Source organism: Chinchilla lanigera, unplaced genomic scaffold, assembly GCF_000276665.1.
Source record: "Chinchilla lanigera isolate Chin_1 unplaced genomic scaffold, ChiLan1.0 scaffold00061, whole genome shotgun sequence".
NCBI lineage: Eukaryota > Metazoa > Chordata > Mammalia > Rodentia > Chinchillidae > Chinchilla > Chinchilla lanigera.
In genome coordinates, this window is record NW_004955462.1 from 1,851,039 (window position 1) to 1,865,226 (window position 14,188).

The 14,188-nt window shown below is 38.6% G+C and overlaps 1 protein-coding gene across 7 annotated transcripts in view; it reads right to left on the reverse strand.

The window, feature by feature from the left end:
* Armc4 (armadillo repeat containing 4) overlaps nt 1-14,188 on the reverse strand; it is a 175,602-nt gene that overhangs the window by 141,546 nt on the left and 19,868 nt on the right. For all 7 annotated transcript variants that reach the window (XM_013521481.1, XM_013521480.1, XM_013521478.1 and 4 more), the window contains 3 exons: nt 10,859-11,046; nt 6,896-6,994; nt 2,820-2,967 (listed from right to left, as the gene is read on the reverse strand). In XM_013521481.1, the coding sequence (XP_013376935.1) occupies nt 2,820-2,967; nt 6,896-6,994; nt 10,859-11,046 (435 nt within the window). The remainder of the gene's footprint in view (nt 1-2,819; nt 2,968-6,895; nt 6,995-10,858; nt 11,047-14,188) is intronic.

Genomic DNA, 14,188 nt, shown 5'->3' on the forward strand with positions numbered 1-14,188 from the left:
GTGAACAGTGCTGCATTGCACACGGGAGTGCAGATAGTCCAACATGTGATATGGTTCCTGTCGGGTATATGCCCAATAGTGGTATTTCTGGGCCACGTGATAATTTTATTTTTAGGTTTCTGAAGAACTTCCACATCATTTTTATACTGGCTGTGTTGCCTTATATGTCCACCAACAGCACACAGTGATTCCCTTTCCCAACACTCTCACAGTGCTTGTTATCCTTCAGTGTTTTGACCACACCCATCACAACAGGTGTGAGGCAGTACCTCACTGTGGCGTAGATCGTACTTCACTGATGATTAGTGAAGATGACTGTCCTCCTCATACATTCATTAACCATGTGTATCTTATATGTCTTCTTTTGAGAAATGTCTTTTTAGGTCCTCTGCCAGTTTTTAAATGGGATTCTTTGTTCTCTTGCTGCTGAGTTGAGTTCCTTATATATTTTGGACAGCAGTCCCTCGTCACATCCATGATTTGCAAATGTTTGCCAGATCTATGGGCTGTCTCTCCACTCTGCTGTCTCCCTTGCTGTGCAGAAGCTTTTCAATCTGATTCAGTCTCAAGCTTTTCTTGCTTTGCTGTCATATCCAAGAAATCTTTGCCCAAACCTTTGTCCTGGAGCCTTATTTTTTCTTCTAGTAGTTTTACTAATTTCAGGTGCTATGTTTAAGACTTTAACCTATTTTAGTTGATTTTTGTGTATGAGTCCTATTTCATTTTCTGCATATGGATATCCGGTTTTGACAATACCAGTTATTAAAGACATCATATGTCTTTAGCATTTCTGTCAAACATCAATTGTTTGACAATTGCATAGAATAAATTCTGGGCTCTATCCACCCTGTTCCATCGGTCAGTCTGTCGATTTTTATGCTACCATCATGCTGTTTTGTTTACTATGGATTCATAATAGAATTTCAAGCAGACATAAGCATAAAAAGATTTTATTTGCTTACATTTATTTTGATTTTGCCACCGAAATCAAATTAAGATAATCAGATTTTGGATGAGTTTTGCTAATTTGGATTTTAGATCAGTGACTCATTCACAATAGAATAACTACAATACAATTCACATCTCTACATTTATTTTGTTAAATTTCTTACAAAGAATGAATGGCAATAGAGAAGATATATATAATGAAGTAAATACCCAAACATTGAAAAATGATGGCAAACATTATTGGTTATATCCAAATAATGTCACATTCAGATCTCCTAGCAAGACTGGTAAGGTTAATTGAATCACAGGTTGAAATCAGGAACCACTGGTCCAAATTTCAAATGGAAGAACTTACTTTGCTTCCAAAGTTTCTCATTTCTTGGAACACCACTAACAGGATTTACAGAAAGTATACTATGTACTGAAATATTAAATATTTTTGCAGAAATGATTCGTGTCACCAGCAAAGAAATACATAGAGCATGGGAGCAGCTGTACACAGTGTTGACAGAGTAGACTGTGACCCTCCTCTCTCCTGCTCGTCCCTGTGCTGGTCCCAGAAATGCCCACCCTTGCCTTTGACTGCCATCAGCACTTCCCGGTCCTGCTTCCCATGATGTCAGGAAAGTCTGCCAAACCACTTATAATTACTGAACTTGAATTCTCAAGAGAATTAGAACAGTTGTCCACATTTTCCCAGTTTCTTTACTAATTTCTCGAGATTCAGGAAAATATGTTTTCCTGAGACATGCTGGGAATTCCAGTGGAAGTCCCATCCTTGGAGGGAACATGTTTTCCTTTCAGAAGAAGCTTCAGTTTTCTTAGGCTTACAAGACTGTGCCCATATGGGAGTCTTTTGTAAAATTCATGAAGCATGTGAACAGGCTATATTACATGAGACTGTGAGGTCACCTTCAAAGCATGGAAAAATACCCTTTTGTGGTCTAAAAGTCACATAAACGTCTTCAAATATGCAGAGCCACTAGAAAATGCCTCTGGCTGATTTGACCAAAGATGTGGAAATGCAGAAAAAAGCATGAAGTACATCAAAACAGGATTTTTATATTTTAAGCAACTACAATGTATCAGATGCCATTGCACATTTTTCAAATGTGTTTTCTCATCTTTCATTTCCAATGTTTTATTATTATTATTACTATTATTATTATTACTTGTTACTGTCTGTTTGATCAATCTTACATTCTTACATCTGGTAGACTGAACAACTCCGTTGAAGACAACAGTATGTAATGTAGCAACCATTGTTAATACCTATCATTTTGTTTTGAGGTCATGTATTGTTTCTGTTGTTTTGGGGTTGTTTTGATTTTGCCTTCATTGTTGTTGTTTTTTATCTTTAAAATAAATAAATAAATACATAAATAAATAAAAATAATCCTAAAGAACAGGTATCACTCATTTCATTCTATAGGTTCAACAATTAAAACTCAAAATCATAACTTTTCAATAGCCACCCTGCTAGAAAGCAATACACCTTCAAGTGTAATCTAAGTCCTGCTTCAAAAATCCACGCTCTTCCTATCATACTAGACTGCATATCATAAATGCTGGCTAGCCACAATATCTGCTGTCAGCATGCCCATCTTCTCCTGTCCAGCCAGGAGACTGTGCAGCCTGGCTACTCTATGAGGATTAGAGGATTAATCTTCAAACTGCAGGGTAATAACACCTGCCCTTGTGCTTAGGACTCTTATTTTGGAAAAAACATAAACATAGAGGCAGAACAATATATATGTATATATATAATATAATATGTAATATTAACATATAATAATATGTTTAAATCTTATATATATATATGATTTAAATGAACACAACACATCAAATATAGTGTAAAAGGTCTTTCTTACCTTTAAATATTTCACCAGCTTCTGAATTTGCCAATATTCTGATGGCAAATCTGCATTGGCTTCCTGACGGTGATCAGGTGGTTCTTCATCTTCCTCGCTCTCTGAGGAACTCTCACTAGCCATTTCCTCAACCTTGTCAACACTCTTCCTAAGAATAAGAACAACAAATCTGTTCATTAATCTCCAGGAAGGACACAGTTGCAATGTGATACTTTAGTGACATGTACATAAGCCACAGACAGATATCGATGCCATCTAAGTACTAGGAAGGAGGTGAGGTTTCATGCTTCACTCCAGTTGGTAAAGGCCAATTTGGTCATGTATAAGAATATTATATATATATCTGCTAGAGCAGGCATACAAATAAAGTTATACAAAGAGATATGCTCCAAAATAGTATAGAAAAATCAAAGTGGAATTCTACAAAGTGTTCAAGTAATTACAGAAAGATGTGAAAGAAAAGATTAAAAAGTAGAACAAGTAGACTGACTACCTCAACCTCCTCCTGAGTGTTGGGATTATAGGACTGTGCCACCACGCCTGTCTTAAGGAAAGAATTACTGATTTCCTTTTGCCTCTGGTTCTCTCCCAAAATGGGCTTTATGGTAGTGCATATTTCAAGGTTGCTGGACAAATAAAAAACATTAAGATTAAGAATCAGGGCCTAGCTGGGCGTGGGGTACACACCTGTAATCCCAGCACTTGATAAACTGAAGGCAGGAGGATCATTGAGTTCCTTGCCAACCTGGGGCAATATAGTGAGTTCAATGCCAATCTGCACTATAAAGTGAGGCCCATTTCAAAAAAATCATGGACCTGGTGTACTCAGAGTTAGCAGATGAATACCTTTTTCTCTCTGGGTTCAAGAAACCAAAATAAACAACAACAATTAAAAAAATATAATGAGTGGCAGCTTTAGACCCTAAAATATTAATAATTACACTAAAGACAAATGACCTAAACACGCAAATCAGAAGACATTTTGACTTAGTGGATTTTAAAGAGAGAGGTGTCCATTACATACTATCTATAAGAAACTCAATTCAAATATAACAGTATGGGTATTTGCAAATAAAATCAGGAGAAATACATACTACACAAACATTAATCTGAAGAAAACAGAAGTTCTCATATCAATTTCATGTTAAGTAGATGTCCCAAGGAAAATAAGCAGTAACAGTGAGACTTTATATACTGATAAAACACTAGCCCTTAAGGGAGACAAGTACTCCTAACTCTAAGAATACCAGACAACTGAAAGATACATGAAGTAAAAATAGAAATAAAAGGAAAAAATAGAAAACTCTACAGTGATAGTTGGGGGTTTCAACACTCCCTCTCTCAATTTTTGGTAGAATAACTAGAAAGAAAATAAGCAAGGATATAAAAAAAGTCAACATCTTCATACAGCATACTGTAGATCTGCTAATATGCAGCTTGCTTTGTCTATGGTTTGAGTTAACCATAGTCAACCACAGCCCAAAGTATTAAAATGGGAAGTTTCAGAAATAAAGAATTTATAAGTTTTAAATTATACCATTCTGAGTAGTATGATAAATAAAATCTCCTGTCCCTCTCCCCATTCAGGCTGAAGCGTGAATCATCCCTTTGTCCTCCATATCCAATCTGTATCACTGCCCATCTGTTAGTTACTTAGTAGTCATCCCATTACCAGATCCACTGTCACCATATCACAGTGCAGTGTTCAACCAGCCCTTATATGGTAGCATAACCCTGTGATAACATCCATGTCCTTCACCTCACTTCATATCACTGCACAAGCATTGTATCATTTCATATCATCAGAAGGCGGGTGAGTTCATATAGTAAGATATGTTAGGAGAGAGAAAGAGACAACATTGACAAAACTTTTATTACTGCATCATTAAAATGACTATATTTCATTATTAGTCACTGTTAATCTCCTGCTGTGCCTAGTTTAGAAACTGTATCATAGGTTTGTATACAAAAGAAACAGTATATATGTCTAGGGCTTAGTACTATTTGTGGTTTCCAGCCTCCAACAGGGGTATTAGGAACACATCTGCAGAAAAAGGAAGACTACTGTCGTTTAACACACATGTACAGAGTGCTCCACCCAACAAAAGTAGGATACATATTCTTTTTAAACATCTAAAGAACCTATAACAAGATCTCCTGGGCCATAAAAATGTCAACAGCTTTTAAAGAACTGAAATTATATAGAGTATGTTTACTGACCCATGGAATCAAACTGAAAATCAGTAACAGAAACATAGCAGGAAAATCTCCAAATACCGGGAAAATGGACAGCATACTTTCAAATAATCGAAAGATGAAAGAGAAAGTCTTAAGGGAAATTTGTAAAATACACTAAACAAAATGAAAATGTAATATATCATAAGCTGTACTTTCTCAGCTAACACAGCTCAAGAAGGGCAATACATAGCATGAAATAATTACACTACAGAAGCTTCAACCCAGCCATCTGAAGAAACGAGAAGCAAAAACAATTAGGAAAATGAAGAGCAAAGTAAATCCAAAGTGAACAGAATGCCACAAAGCCTAGAAGAACTAATGGCAATTGTTCACAATCTGTTCTAGGTAACAGAAAACAATGGAAGAGAAAAGATCATGAGAGCATGCTCATCTCTAACCAACTGAGGCAACTGAGTAACACTACACTATCTATTGTGTAGATAACACTACACAAACTATCAATAGATAATAGTAGCAATACCAAGTGCAGGCAAAAGTGAGAAGGAAAAATCTCAAATATTGCTGGTAAGAATGGAAAATGGCACAGCCACTCTGGAAAAGTTTAGCAGTTTTTAAAAAGCTAAACATAATTCCCATGTGTCAGTCATCAGGCATTTATCCAAGAGAAATAATTTACATCTACAAAAGCCTGTGTGTGATTGTTCATATGAGCATCGTTTGTAATGGTTAAAAACTGCAAACAATTAAAATGTTCTTCAGTAGGTGAATGATTAAACAAAGCTTGGTATATCTGTACCATGCAACACTACTGAGTAATAAAAAGCCACCAACTTTGCTGAAATATGCACAACTTTGATGTAAAGAGTATTAGGATGATGAAAAAGAGATCAATATCAAAGGTGGATGATTCCATTTATATGCCATTCTCCACATGCTAGAAGTTATGGTTGGTGAGGGACTGGAGTAGTATGACTGGAAAGGGCTAGCAGGAGTTCCATGTGGTGACAGAACAGTTCGTGCCCTGATTGCTTGGCTCATTACACAAATCACACCAAACTACTGATGTTAACCTCCTGGTGTCATTATAGTTATATAACCACCAGGGAAACTAGGTGAAGGATATAGAGGACTGCTCTGCACTCTCTTTGTAACTTCTTACCTACCTAAATTATTTCCCCCAAAAGCTTTAAAATTAATTCTTAAACAAATTGAATAATTTATTACAGCAAATCAAAAAAGTAAAAGTATAAATATAGCATAGTGTGTTAAAAGTTTGGCGTGTTTTTCCTCCAAGTGTACAAACTATTATGTGTGGGATTTCTGCCATTTCCTTCCAATACCACTCTGAAACTCACTAATAAAAGTGGATGACCCTTCTCCTTCAGTTCTGTCATCAAACTGAAAATCAGGTGAGAACTTTAGTACGTGGCTTTGTATTGGTCATCATTAAATGTTTAATTAGAAATGAAATATGTCACTATAGAATTGAAAAAGTCATCAGCAAAAAGAAACCCAGGCAGGTGACAAAACTTCACTAGGACACAATTGTTCAGAATTAAAAGGTAAGGTGTGCAGCCCAGTATTCCTGATACTTAGTTCCCCGATCTTTGCATTAAATATATTTCTTTTCCTAGACTCAACTAATTGTCAATCCTTGTATTTGAGTAATTGCATTAGAAAGAGGTCTTTAAGTATACTTAAAGAAATCCAGGATTATAATTTTTACTAATATGCCAGTAACTGCCATATGTCAGTAAATATCTTAGGATCCTAACCTAATAGTAAGAAAGCTACTAATTGGCACACTAACTCATCCATCGGGGGGGTGATTTTAAGGGCGTGATTTTAAGGACCTAGTCATGCCGCCAGAAACATACCGGAGTAACTGTGCTCTTCCAGGTGAGATAGATGTTCTGGTCTTTTCAAGCTTGCCCCCATGTTTTTCTTCTTGGCTATCCTTTGCTGGGGTTTTGCGGCTAAAAAAGAAAATATGAGCTTTACTACTTTATATTGATGAACAGGAAATAAAATCTGGTCTATCACTTGCATATACTCGAATAATGTGTGTTGTGAACTCAGAGAATGACAAGTTCCAGTTTCATCTTACACTTACAGATGCCCCTTTGCTCTTCAAGCACAGCCACGCACAGGGAGGAAATGTTTTGTTCAGTACTTCTTTGCCATCACTGTGTGAGTCCATCACTCTGCACTTTCCCCTCTGGGTGCTCACTGGTCTCCATTATGGTTTCCTGTGGCTTCTTATGTCCTCCCAACACTGCAGCAGGCCTGTATCCCAGGCTTCCCTAGGCTTCCCACAGTCCTCGGTACCTACTCTACTCTCATTAAACACTTGTGAAGGAAATGCATATTTGAAAGAACAGGTGCAAAGAAGAGTATGCTAAAACTCTCTTCCTAGTTAACAGAGTTACTCATCTGGTTTTCACTGTTAGGCTCTTTCAGAGTTGCAAAGGTCAAACACATAAGATCAATAATGATCAGAAGGACAAAAGCATCTTCTCTCTCTACAGAACACCTTCCTGGCAGCTGTCTGGATTTACTTCCAAGTCACAATCACCATGTGGTTTTCAGAATCCCTGTGGGGGAGGATACCACTGAGATTGAGACTAACCATGAGCCAGTTATTTAACCCAACCATGTGATACTGTAGAACATTAAATACAATGGATTTGCTGATCATGGATTGAAACCTCCAAAACCATGAGCCAAAATGAACCTTTTCTTTCTGTAAGTTACTTATCTCAGGTATTTTGTCATAGTAACAGAAAGCTAGCATAATGGTATTATGGCTTGTGTCTAGATATCCCTCCAAAGCCTAATGCAGTCATAGGTGGGGCTTCTTCAGAGGTAGCTGGATCTAAAGTGTGTGATGCTAGAGTTTTTTCTTGGTGCAGTGTTAGGGTCAAGGGCACTAGGATTAAGGTTGTGAATGCTACCAGCCCTAAGTAGTCAAGGATAAGATAAAAGGGGAAGGAAGACACAGCTAAGGCCTCTGGTTGCTTTTGTTATCTTCTGATTGCCATGAATTGGTTTTCTTCTGTGTTTTCCCTCTGCCACACCACCCTGCTGTCTTGGAGCCAGCCAATTGTGGCCTGAAACCTTTACAAACTGTGAGCTAAATAAACTCATCCTCTTTTAACTTTGGGTGTCAGGTATTTTGTCTCAGCAATGAGAGAAAAATAACTAAGAGAACTGATACCAGAGAAGTGGGGTCTTTACAGTAACTGCACCTGACCATGCGGTTCAGGAGCCTTTGGGACTGGTTGTGGGAAGGGTTTACAAAGGTTCAGAGATGTCAGCTGAAAAAGTACAACTGGAACACCTCAGGCTGTTCTACATGGGAGATTCTTGTCAGAGCTCAGAATACCAGAAGACTGATAGAAATCCTGCCAGTAAAGACCTGGATGAGGAGGTTTCTGCTGGGAAAAATGACTGCATTGGCTGTTGGACTACAGACAATTGTGTTATACCTTGGCAGAAAGTTTTCCTGCATTTTCTTCATGTCCAGAGACTTTGCCTGAGACTGAGATTAAGGGTAGTAGGCTAATTAATCTTGCAGAAGAAATTCCAAGACAGTCTAATGTTGTTGAGGTGGTGGCATGGCTACTGTTGGGAGCTTTTAGCCAGATTTATGTTGAGAATCAAGAGCAAAGAACCCAGCAGAATGATTTAAAATGTGAGTTTGGCCAGAAAAGAAGCTCCAGTAAAGATGTGGACTGCAAAGGTAGAGCAGAGGAGATCCTGATTGCTGAGAAGCAACAAGAAAATAGGAAAGATGGCCTGAGGGCATCACAAGAAGCAGCAGGACTCCAAATGGCAAAAGTAAAAGACTTTGCTTTGAGAAGAGAGCCATAGACCACTATGTTCCAGAATGTGATGGTCTAGCAAAATTTTTCCTCTGGATTTTGTTCAGATCCAATCAACCTCTACAGCCAAGACAGAAGAAAGCCTGGCTATTGCTCCAGCTGGTGGCAGACTTTGGTGTCATCCACATGGTGCTGGTTTTAGGAACATGCAAAATGCAAGAACTGTGGAGTCAGGAAGGTTTCCACTCACATTTCAGAAGAAGGCCTGGGAAGCCAGGCAGTGTATCCATGAGGGGCCAGTGTGTGAAGCTGTGAATGTGAAGTTGAAGGTGCAGTGGAGACACCAGAAGTTTGGAGAAGCTAAGAAAATGGATCATCTGAGGAAAACTGCAAGGAGGAACCAGAGCCAGCCCCAGAGAGAAGCCATGGGAACTACAACCACAGGCAGTACCATAGGGGCAGAGCCACCCAAGCCCTTTGGCATTCGCAATTTGCCACAGATTGCTGGGGATCCTGGAAGTAGAACTAGGGAATTTAATATTTGCTCTGATGGATTTTGGACTTGCTTTGGTCCCATTCCTTTGTATTTCCTGCTTGTAACTTTTGGAATGGAGATGTTTATTTTGTGCTATTGAATGCTGAAAGTGTTTATCTTTCTTTACATTTGTTCAGGGATTTGAAGCTAAGAGTCTGCCTTAAATTTCAGAGGAGAATTTGAACTCAGACCTTTCAGCAATGCTGAAACTGTTAGAACTTTGGCAATTCTTATGAATGGATTAAATGCCTTTTGTATAACAAGATGTGTATGAGTCTTTGGGGGGCCAGTGGTGGAATTTTATGGCTTGTGTCCAGAGGTCCCCCCAAAGCTTCATGCAGTCATAGGTGGGGCTTCTTCAGAGGTGACTGGATCTAGATTGTGTGATGCTGGGGTTGATTCATGGTGAAATGTTAGGGTCAAGGGCACTAGGATTAAGGTTGTGAGTGCTAACTACCCTAAGTAGCCTGGATAAGATAAAAGGGGCAGACAGATGCTGTTAAGGCCTCTTGCTACTTTGGCTATTTTCTGCTTACCATGAACTGGTTTTCCTCTATGTTTCCCTTCTGCCATGCCAGCCTGCCTTGGAATCAGCCAAGTATGGCCTGAAGCCTCTATAAACTGTGAGCTAAATAAACCTTCCCTCACTTTGCATGTCAGGTATTTTGTCTCAGCAATGAGAGAAAATGACTAAGATACAGTGGTGTAGGTGACTTTGACTGCCTCAACATCTAAGTAGCACTGGCTCTTGATCTTTGCTTTGACACCTAATTATTGAAGGTTCCAAATGGAATGAGTTTTGTCGTAAACTATAAACCAGTGATGGCAAACCTGTTAGAGCCTGAGTGCCAAACTGCAGCCCCAAACCCTCTTATTTATCACTAAGTGCCAACACTGCAATGAAAGCTGAATCTTGAGCTTTTATAAAAAACTCATACATTAAAATCTTTTGTCTTAAAAGGAAAGCACAATAACATGTATGTTATAGGTTCAGTGCCACTGCTATAAACCAAGTGTCCACTTTACATGTCAGTTAACATATTGAGACTCTATAGCCTTTTTATAGTATTGAAGTCTTATAGAAGACCATCACTATGAAGGATCCCCCGCTTAACTCCATACAATTTTAATTATTCCAAATTCTTCCAGCCCAAGCTGAATCAGGTCCTCATCTGTAAATTCACATTTTCCATGCTATTTTATCATCTTTTTCATGGGTTATTTGTCTTGACTCACAAGCTACACAAAAGTGAATTATATTCTTCCTGTCTCTTCATAGTGCACCGGATACAAACCTGATTGTTGTCAAATATTTCCACTTGGAATATAAAGAGGAGGGAGAGTATCACCTTGTACTATGGTAAGATACATATATATCTACTTTGTATTCTTCTACTGTGAAATAAAGTTCCAGGAAAAAAATAGGAAACATGTAGCAACTGAATATGCCTAAGAAAACCCATCAAAAAATATCTACATACTCTTTGAAGTCAACAGTGGTCCTCCAGTTTAAGCTTGGCTCCAATCTCCTGGTCATTTGATTCTTTCTAAAGTTAATTTGGTTCTTCTCCAGTTTATTCTTGTCTGAACCAGATACACTTTTACGGATGGCATATGTTGGTACCTCATCAATCTGATTCTTTTGTTGCTCTTCATTGAATCTAATATCCTTTATAAAAAATAAATTTTACAGTGATAGCACCTCTGGATTACCTAGTACTATCTGTAGATTTACACTTTTAAGAAATCTAGGACAGGAGGTCTCAGATGCTTACCAACACAAATTGAATAAGGGTCACTGCAAGACCAAGGCAACAAATAGGCAGACAGCAATGTGCTAAACTCACAGCATGACATTCTCTAAACTCACAGCACACACTCAAACAGCAGGGTTGGACCTACTCACTCATCACCCCTAGAGAAAAATGAAACACAATGCCTGTATGGACTAGAACATGCCATCCAACAACATCTATCAAGAAAGAAACACTATGAGTTCTTCACAAAGAATTAAAAGTACTGGAATACTTCCCACACATATTATGAGGTGACACAGCCCACATACCAAAACCAGACAAAGACATTAAGAGATAGATAGTGAACCTATGGCACACATGCTACAGTGGGCACACAGAGCCCTCTCTGTTGGCATGTAAGCCCAGGTGCCCTAGTATCACCGTAGCAGCCAAGCATTGGATACAGTGCACATGGGGGCAGTGTTAGCACTTTGCAATAAATAACTGGGTTTTGGGTTGCAGTTGGGTACTCAGTCTCTAAAACGTTTGTCATCATTCCATTAAGAGATTGTTGGGGGAGGGAGTGTTAATGGGGAAAAGGGATGGTAAGTTACACTTTGATGGCAGCATGAAGCTCTGAGGTGTTATTGCACACTAGGGTGACCACAGATGACAATAATATACCATGCATTTCCAAAAGCTATAAGAAAGGATTATGAAAGTCTTTGCCATAAAGAAGTGATAACTTTTAAGTAGATATGATTAACCTGATTTAAACATTATGTAATATATACATATATTGAAACATTATATGGTATCCTGTTAATATGTACAATTTTGTGTATCAATTAAAAATAAACTTTGTAAAAATGAAAGGAAAACACCACCTTTTAGATTTTGTTTGTTTTTTTTGTTGTTGTTGTTTTTCTATTTTTCTTCCAGTACCAGGAATCGAACTCACAAACTTGCGCTTGCCAGGCAGGCATTTTTGCCACTGAGCTAAATCCCGAGCCCCAAACACCACCTTTTAAAACAGATAACTGCTAACACAAATCTTTCACAGATATAGAGGCAAAAACACTCAGAAAAATATTACCTATATAGAGACAGATCTATTCCAGAATTCAATATAAGGTCAATATTTGAAGATCAAGGTTATTTGAAGATCAAGGTTATCATCACACCAAAAAACTAAAGAGAAATCACATGATCATCTCAACACATCCAATAAAATTACATCTTTCCAGCATAATGGGTTCCCCTGTTGTGATGTCAATGGAGGCTCCCTAGGAAGTGTATAGCAAGGCATTCTACCCACCCAGAGAGGGATGTGTCAGCAGCAGGGGAGACTGAACTTTCAATCCCATCTAGTGGTCATGAAGCACCCCATATCACCAGAGATGCAATGGAGATTAAATGGGGAACATTTACTTTTACTCTCATCTTGCAGTATCCCCTGGATTTCCATCAGTGAGGTGTCAGAAAGGCCTTGTTAAAAGAGCCAAATAAAATCCAGAGTTTCACAGCATAATGCCCTGAATGCCCAAAACAATTAAAAAAAAAATCACCGTTCATAAAATCAGGAAGGAAAATTACAACTTCAATGAGAAAGGATGATGGACAGATATGTACACTAAGATAAAACAGATGTTGGAACAATCTGAGAAGATTTTAAAGCAACCATCATAAAAGTACTCCACAGACCAAATATGAAGACTTGAAAAGTGAAAAAGTAGTCAGTTTCAACAAACAGAATGTTTCAGCAAATAAACAGTATAAAAATAATACAATACAAATTATGAAAATAAAACTTATGAGCCAAAATAAAAACTCATCAGGTAGGCTAAACATGAGAGAGATGACAGAGAAGAAAAATGCATGACTTTGAAGACAGAACAAGAGAAATTAGCCAATGTGAACAAAGATTTTTTAAAAGACGGACAGAGAAAATCCTCAAAATGTAACTGCCCCACAACAAAATTTTAACATTCACAATATCAGAACACCAGGAGAGGGGAAAGAGGGCTGCACTGATAATGTATTGTAAAAATGCCTTAAGTTCCCCAAAACTTGGAAAAAGACATAAGCCTGACATTCCAGAAGCTAAGACAACCCTAAACCAAATAAATTCAAAGAAATCCTAGCCAAGATACATAATAAATACCATAAAATCAAAGAAAAAGAAAATGTATGCAAGCAGTGAGAAATGATACTTTATAAGGGAAAAACAATTGAAATAATGGCAGATTTCTTATGAGACAGCATAGAGGCCGGAGGAATTAGAACACTTTTCAACTGACAAATAAAGAACTGTCAACCCGGAATAGTGTACCCAGTGGAAATGTTCTTTAGGAATAAAAAGGAAATGAAAGTGGCTGGGGATTTAGCTCAGCGACAAAAGCGCCTGCCTGGCAAACACAAGGTCGTGAGTTTAATTCCCGGTACCGGAGAAAAGAAAAAAAAAAAAGAGGAAATGAAGACATAGGAAAACTAAAAAAATTGTTACCAACAGGCCTACCTAAAAGAATAGCTAAAAGAAGTCCTTTTTACAAAATCAAAAAGGAAGAAAAGAACATTGGAAGGAGGAAAAGCATGAGTTAATAAAGGACTTTCTCCTCTTGAGTTTTCTGAATGATGTTGCACTGTCATATAATTTTCAATGTATGCAGAGAAAGTAAAACCAATTAAAGTCGGAGAGAATAGGGCTCGCTCCCTGCCTCATAGGCGCCCAGAAGGAGGGGCCCAGGTGCACGGGGAGCCACAGGCGCAGAGCGCCCATCTTCCGACCGGCTGGCTCCCTGTCTCGTAGGTGCCCGGAAGGAGGGCCCCCGGCGCAGGGAGAGCCATGCGGTGGCCAGCGCTGTTGTGCGCCGGCCCTGAGGCCGGCCGCCACCACTCAATTGAGAACTACCATGACATAGACAAACAATGACACAATTGGCCCACCGTGCACCGGCTGCAGAGGCCCACCCACGGACGTGTGTGAATCATTCAAACATGGAGAAACCTCTGAGAATACATGCCATACAACGGGGCACTCTTGCTCCTGCCATTGAGAACCAGAAAGGTCCAGAG